At 40.7% G+C, this 7,371-nt stretch overlaps 1 protein-coding gene and 1 long non-coding RNA gene across 2 annotated transcripts; both read left to right on the top strand.

The window, feature by feature from the left end:
* Positions 1-430: 430 nt before the first annotated feature.
* LOC145820510 (uncharacterized) lies at positions 431-2,557 on the top strand. The gene has a single exon (XM_082916409.1). It carries the CDS (start codon positions 431-433, stop codon positions 2,555-2,557), a length of 2,127 nt encoding a protein of 708 aa, XP_082772535.1.
* Positions 2,558-5,248: 2,691 nt separating this feature from the next.
* On the top strand, positions 5,249-7,038 carry LOC114317115 (uncharacterized). The gene is made up of 2 exons (XR_003648400.2): positions 5,249-5,472; positions 6,804-7,038. It is a non-coding gene; the product is annotated as an uncharacterized LOC114317115 (long non-coding RNA).
* The last annotated feature ends 333 nt before the right edge of the window (positions 7,039-7,371 follow it).

The following is a 7,371-nucleotide window of genomic DNA, read 5'->3' on the forward strand; positions in this document are numbered from 1 at the left end:
TTTACCACCAGAGGATCCCGAGGAAGATCCTGAAGAAGATCCCGAAGAAGACCCAGAGAAATCGTTTGACTTAGGGCTGTAGTAGTCGTGAGACGAACCTTTTTGTGTACCTTTGTAAATAGTTTTTGTGTGGTTGAAGCGTGTTTTGTTTTGGTGTATACACCCTACACGCTAACCTAGATAGTGTAACCTTTTGTAAGAAGAAGTTATATACATATATATATATAATATCTAGTTGGTTATTCTAGTGTATTTTATGTTATTTTATTTTATTCTGCTTGGTTTAATTGCATCATCCATTTAGGAAAGAAAATAAATAAATTAATTAATTAATTAATTACACCTCAGACCACATTAAATTAGCCTATTTATTGTACACCGCTTCGCCTCCACAACAACTCTAAGCTTATATTACCCATAAACTTGGCAGATGGCGGACAATGTGGAACCAAACGATCAAGTAAGATGCCGACGAGGACGTCCAGCTCGCAATCAAGGCGTTAATCGCGGTAGACCTATTCCTGCTGAAGAGTTGCCAAGACCAGTCAGAAACCAGATTCTGGAAGAGTTAGGAAGGCTTAGAAGAACGCAACCAAATGAGCGGATATATTTGTTATCTGAGTTCAGAAAGCAAAGACCGTCGGTGTTCACAGGTGAGCCTGACCTGAGAGTCGCTGAGAGCTGGATTCGTCAAATAGAAAAGATGTTGGAAACCATGGGTATTACTGTGCATACAGACAAGATCGCCCTGGCAAGTTATCAGCTAGAAGGAGAAGCAGATCATTGGTGGTCCTTGATGAAAAACTCTCGGGACACGACAAGCATGACTTGGGCTCAGTTCAAAGAATTGTTTCTAAGAAAATATTTCCCAAACATAGTTAGACAAGAGCGAATTTGGCAATTTCAAACTTTGGCAGATGAGGAAGAGAAAGCACGAAAATTCGAGTGGGGTTTAGACCCTATTATTAGAGGTAAAGTGTTACCCCTGCGCCTCCCTACATTTGCTGATGTGGTGGACACGGCATTGGATGCAAAAAGAGAGTGGGCAGACTCAAAAAGGATTTGGATGATGAAAACGAAGAAAGGGGGTCAGTCCTTTGTAGGGCCAAGAAGAAATGACCGAAGGAATGTGGTACGGACACCATACACTAGACCATCGCAACAACCGCAACAGCAAAGCCAGAAAGGAAGTTTACAAACCAAGCATATTACACAAATCCAATGTTTTCACTGTCATCAGATAGGGCACAAGAACTCGGAATGTCCCCAACCTTCTGGGATGGGAAATCAAGCAGGGGGTTCAAGCTCGAATGCTCAAGTTATTGGTGGGCAAAGGCCATGGATGAACAAGTCAGGAGGAAACCAAAAGGTTGGACCAACCGGTAATCAAAAAGCCACAGGCAGAGTTTTTGCTCTCCAAGAGGAAGATAATGAAGATCCATCAGTAATTAGAGGTAACATTGTACTTTATCATTCTTGGGTTCACATTCTATTCGATTCTGGCGCATCACATTCTTTTATATCAACATCATGTGTTAAATCATTAGGTCTTAAATGTGAACCTTTAGAAACTACTTTACGTGTTGCATCACCCTTGGAAGGAAGTATTAGGGTAGGATTAATCTGTCGAGGGTGTGAATTAGAAGTGTCAAGGTTACACTTGAGTTGTGACCTTCGGGTCATGAACATGTCCAATTTTGACATAATCTTGGGAATGGATTGGTTATCCGCCCACCGAGCAGTGATTGATTGTTACCACAAGAGGGTGATGGTTTGCACACCTAGGGGAACGTGTTTCCAATTTAAGGGGGATAGAGAGGATTCCCTAAGCATGACACATCGTAAAATGCAGTGGCGTCGACAATTTGCTGGATGGTTAGCAAGTTTGATCATTAATGAAGAAGCTCAATTGGACTTAAATCTTCCGCGTGTAGTTTGTGAATACGCTGATGTTTTTCCTGAGGAATTGCCAGGATTACCGCCACATCGTGAAGTAGATTTTAGTATCGAGTTACAAGCGGGTACTGCACCAATATCCCTGACACCCCACCGTATGGCTCCTGCCGAACTTCGGGAGTTGAAGACGCAACTGCAAGAATTACTAGAAAAGGGATTTATCCGACCAAGTACCTCACCGTGGGGCACACCAGTTCTATTTGCAAAGAAAAAGGATGGAACACTAAGATTGTGCATAGATTATCGGCAACTCAATCGGGTGACGATCAAGAACCGATATCCACTTCCACGGATTGATGACCTTTTTGATCAACTTCGAGGTTCGAAGTGTTATTCAAAGATTGATCTTAGATCTGGCTATCATCAATTGCGGGTCGCTGATGATGACATACCAAAAATTGCTTTCCGAACCCGATATAGCCATTACGAATTTGTGGTAATGCCCTTTGGATTAACCAATGCACCAGCCGTGTTTATGAGCTTGATGAATAAGATTTTTACTCAGTACTTGGACCAGTTCGTGGTGGTGTTTATCAACGATATTCTAGTCTATTCACCGTCGGAAGAAGAACATGAGCAACACTTGCGAGTAGTTCTCTAGGTTTTAAGAGACAACCAGTTGTACGCAAAAGCAAGTAAATGCGAGTTCTGGCTGAAGGAAGTCACATTTTTGGGACACGTCGTGTCGGAGCATGGAATCACTGTAGACCCAACCAAGGTAGAAGCAGTATTAGATTGGAAGCAGCCAACTTCAGTATTCGAAGTTCGTAGTTTCTTAGGGTTAGCCGGCTATTACCGACGGTTTATTCAAGACTTTTCTAAACTAGCTAAGCCGATGACTCGTCTAACACAAAAAGGGGTAAAATACGATTGGAACGAAGCATGTGAACAATCCTTTCAAGAACTCAAGAGCAGATTGACTAGTGCCCCAATACTCATCATTCCGGAGCGAGACATAGGATATACGGTATATTGCGACGCGTCCAAGGATGGGCTAGGCTGTGTGCTAATGCAAAAAGGGAAGGTTGTGGCTTACGGCTCCAAGCAACTGAAACCGCATGAAAAGAATTATCCGACACACGATCTAGAGTTGGCAGCAATGGTTTTTGCGTTAAAGCAGTGGCGTCATTATTTGCATGGTGAACAATTTGAGATTTTCACGGACCATAAGAGCTTGAAGTATTTATTCATGCAGAAGGACTTGAACATGAGACAAAGATGATGGCTAGAATACCTCGAAGATTACCATTTTACTCTATCCTATCATCCTGGAAAAGCTAACGTGGTGGCGGATGCCCTGAGTCGCAAGAATCGGGGAATTATTGCTAGCTTGGCACTGAAGGAATGGAACATGGTCGGAACACTTAATGAGTTTGGAGCACAGATGAAAGCTCAGGACGAGAAGGTACACCTTGGCGCTCAAATCGCTACACCCAAATTACTGAACAAGGTAATAGAGTCACAGAAGTATGATCAGGAGGTGGCGTTCATAAAAGCGTGAATAGCATCCGGCGATCCTATACCTAATTGGACGATTCATTCAGATGGAAGTTTGAGACATTAGCGTAGAGTGTTTGTACCACAAGATGAGTAGCTCAGAGAAAAAGTTCTGAAGGAGTTCCACCATTCGGTATTCGCAGTGCACCCAGGAGGGACGAAAATGTACCAAGACTTAAAACGCCAATACTGGTGGAACGGAATAAAGAAAGATGTGGCTCAATTCGTAGCCAGATGCCTTACGTGTCAGTAAGTAAAGGCAGAACACCAGCGACCTGGAGGGATGCTTCAGCCTTTACCGATATCAGAATGGAAATGAGAGCATATAACAATGGACTTCGTCACTGGACTACCCAGGTCACCTAGAGGACATGATGCTATATGGGTTATAGTTGATCATTTGACGAAAACTGTGCACTTTTTGCCATATAAAATCTCTGACACTTTGACATCGCTGAGTCATCTCTACATTAAAGAAATTGTCCGATTACACGGAATTCCTGTATCAATTGTGTCCGACCGAGACCCGCGTTTCACCTCTCGATTCTGGGGAAGCTTACAGGAAGCGTTAGGGACCGAATTATGTTTCAGTACCGCATTTCATCCTCAAACTGACGGACAGTCAGAACGTACCATTCAGACTTTGGAAGACATGTTAAGAGCTTGTGTGATGGATTTCAAGGGGAATTGGGAGCGACACCTACCGTTGGTAGAGTTCACGTACAACAATAGTTTCCAGGCTAGTATTGGCATGGCTCCATTCGAAGCACTGTATGGCCAGCCTTGCAGATCACCAGTTTGTTGGACTGAAGTTGGAGAAGTGAATCTATTGGGCCCAGAGATCGTGCAAGAAACTACAGAAAAGGTGAAACTTATTCGACAAAGATTAGTGGCAGCTCAAGATCGTCAAAAGAGTTATGCAGATAAAAGGAGAAGACCGCTAACCTTCGCTGCCGGTGATTATATTTTCCTGAAAATTCAGCTCCGCCGTGGGATCATTCGTTTTGGAAAGAAAGGAAAATTATCACCTCAATATATTGGACCCTTCGAGATACTTCAGAAAATCGGAGAGGTTGCGTACAAGTTAGCTTTATCCCCCCAGTTGGCCCGAGTACATGATGTTTTCCATGTATCTATGCTGCGGAAGTATATAATGCACCCTTCTCACATCATCAACTGGGAAGAAATCCAACTCAATGAAGACACTACCTTTGAGGAGGGACCAATAGCAATTTGGGACAGTCAAGAAAAGAACTTGCGAGGGAAGACAATTCACCTTCTTAAGATACTTTTGGCGTCACCATGGTATTGAAGAGTTCACTTGGGAACGTGAAGACGCGATGCGGGCAAATTATCCACAACTATTTAAGACGTAAGGTATGATCTAATTTCGAGGACGAAATTTATTTAAGGGGGATAGGTTGTAGAGACCCTAATTTTTTTTGTCATTACACTTGAAACCCTGAGCCTTAGGTTAATAGCATTTTAGCCCTAGTTCCGTAAAAGTCTGCGTAAGGGCCCAAGTAAATAATAACTTCTCCGTGTGTTACCATAATTAAATCATAGAACACCACTTTATGATTGAAACTATCCTAAAACTTGGTTTTATTTAATGTACCTCATAATTTCTAAATTAATTCACACATTTTATTTTTATTTCTATTTTTTTTGTTTTTATTGTTCTTTCATTTATTATTTATTTGAATAGAATACTATTGTGTAATTGAATATATACATAGTTTATATATATCTATATATATATAATATGTTGGTGGAAGAGTTAATTGGATAACAACAAACCAAAAATAAAATAAAAGAAAAAAAAATATCTAGATATTTAATCTCTTAGCCATTAAGCTACCTTATATTATATAAGTGAGGCTTGTCCAAATCCACTCCCACGTTTTTCTAAAGCCCAAGGAGAGGGTGAGAGAGGGAGAGTTGGCTCAAGGGAAGGGAGGTAGAGAAGTAAGAAGAAGAAGAAAAAAAAAAAAGGGAAAAGAGAAGGAATTCTTGAAGGTAAGAACATACCTCTTCCTTATTTTCTCCAACCCTTTCATCATCTCATTCTATGGTCTAATATGCCTCTTGTGTTACAAATTGATGGTAAATAGAGTGTTTTTGGTGTGTGTGAAGGTGTAGGTATGAAATAGTGTCATTGTGTTGCAAACTTATGAAATTAGGCACTGCTGCAACTTCTATAATTTAAAAGAAATATCAAATCTATCTAATTCTCAAATCTGAATTTATTGTAGGGTATTTTATGTGTTTAGAGCTTGTGATAATTTTATTAGCTCCTAATTGTGTGTTTTTAGGGCTTGGATAAATTGTTGAAAAATCTGGTCCTGAGTCTCTGAAAAACAGTCCACTTTTAACAATTTTATAAAATTCTAGAAAAATCATCTCATGTTGGTTCTTCTGTCAAAATTTAGAACTCTGAGTCTTCTTTCCAAAAGAATTTATTTGAGTGAAAACCATCAGGTAGATTGAGAGAAATGTTAGTTTCCCCAAAGGGTAACAAATCTGGACAGATTTTCGAATATAGTTTGTAGATGAATTTGTGGAGGGGCTGTGCAACTTCTAAAAATTGGAACTGAAACTAGACAGATTAAATATATTTTCTGTGCAATTTCAGCCCCTAATTTGTCCTAGAAGTATTTTTACCAAAGCATTCTTGTTAGCCCAGCAGAACCGAACAGTGCTGGAAATTGTGTTATATTATGTTATTTGTCTCTAAATGTTTCAAAGCCTTTTTAATGTTATTTTCTTGCCTTACTATATTATGAATGATGACCATGGACTATATTTCCTCTAGTATGTTTTTTTCCCATACTCGTTTAAATGACCTGAATTATGATACCAAATGAGTTAAGTCTTGTGTAAGCGTTTTGGGCGAACCCCTAGGTTGACACGGACGTATTCAAACTCTATGCGGTGGTTTCAAGGTGTAAGCGAGCCCTTTGGTATGGTATGTGCAGGGTGTAAGCGAGCCCTAGGCACGATTTTGGGTGTAAGCGAGCCCACTTGTTTGGCCATCCCTTTTAAGGTCCATCGATGTCGCTGACCGGTAAATAACTGGGGGGTGGGCATTGGTGGTAAGGTCTGCAAAGCAGCAAAAGGGGGAGTTCTGAGTAGTCCGGTGTTTAATCTTGTGATTGGGTAGAAGGATCTCTTTGGGTGGGGGGGGGGGGGGGGTTCTAGATGCCTAGTCTAACTACTAATTCATAAAACCTTAACGTAAATATGTTATGTTACCTAATTTGTTTTGTGTATGGTTGATTGATTGATAGAAGATATAGGGGTGTGTGTGTTTTTACTGGGCATTCCAAGCTCATGGCGTGTTATGCCAGGTGAAGAAGCAGCTTACGACGGGGAAGGTTATCCCGAAGACAATCAAGATGAAGTTTTAGAGCCGTGGTTCACTTGAAAAATTTGAACTAGTAGTTTGTTCTTGTTTTCTCTTCCCTTTTACCTTTTGGTTTGACAGTATTTTGTAAACCTTTAGTGGAACTCAAATCAGTTATCTATGTTATAACGCTACTTATGTGTATATATTAAAATATTGTGGTTATCTCTTTTGTTTGAGTTGTACTTTATATATTACTCTTGTGGTCTCGAATTTTGGGGCGTGACACAGACTCTGGAAGATTTACTGCGGATGTGTGTTCTTGATTTCCAGGGAAATTGGGAAAGTCATCTACTTTTAGCTGAATTTGCCAACAACAACAGCTTCCATTCAAGTATTGGTATGGCGCCTCTTGAGGCTTTATATGGCAGGAAATGTCGATCTCCTATCTACTGGGCAGAAGTTGGAGATGGGCCTTTGCTTGGGCCCGAGATTGTACAAGAAACCACAGAAAAGGTGAAACTGATTCAACAGAGACTGAAAACCGCACAAAGCCGATAGAAAAGTTATGC

The sequence above is a fragment of the Camellia sinensis genome, chromosome 1 (assembly GCF_055761805.1).
Source record: "Camellia sinensis isolate YWXY chromosome 1, ASM5576180v1, whole genome shotgun sequence".
NCBI lineage: Eukaryota > Viridiplantae > Streptophyta > Magnoliopsida > Ericales > Theaceae > Camellia > Camellia sinensis.

Bases quoted from the DNA above. Each gene is read 5' to 3' on its own strand.
- LOC145820510 (XM_082916409.1), top strand. From the start codon at position 431: ATGGCGGACAATGTGGAACCAAACGATCAAGTAAGATGCCGACGAGGA.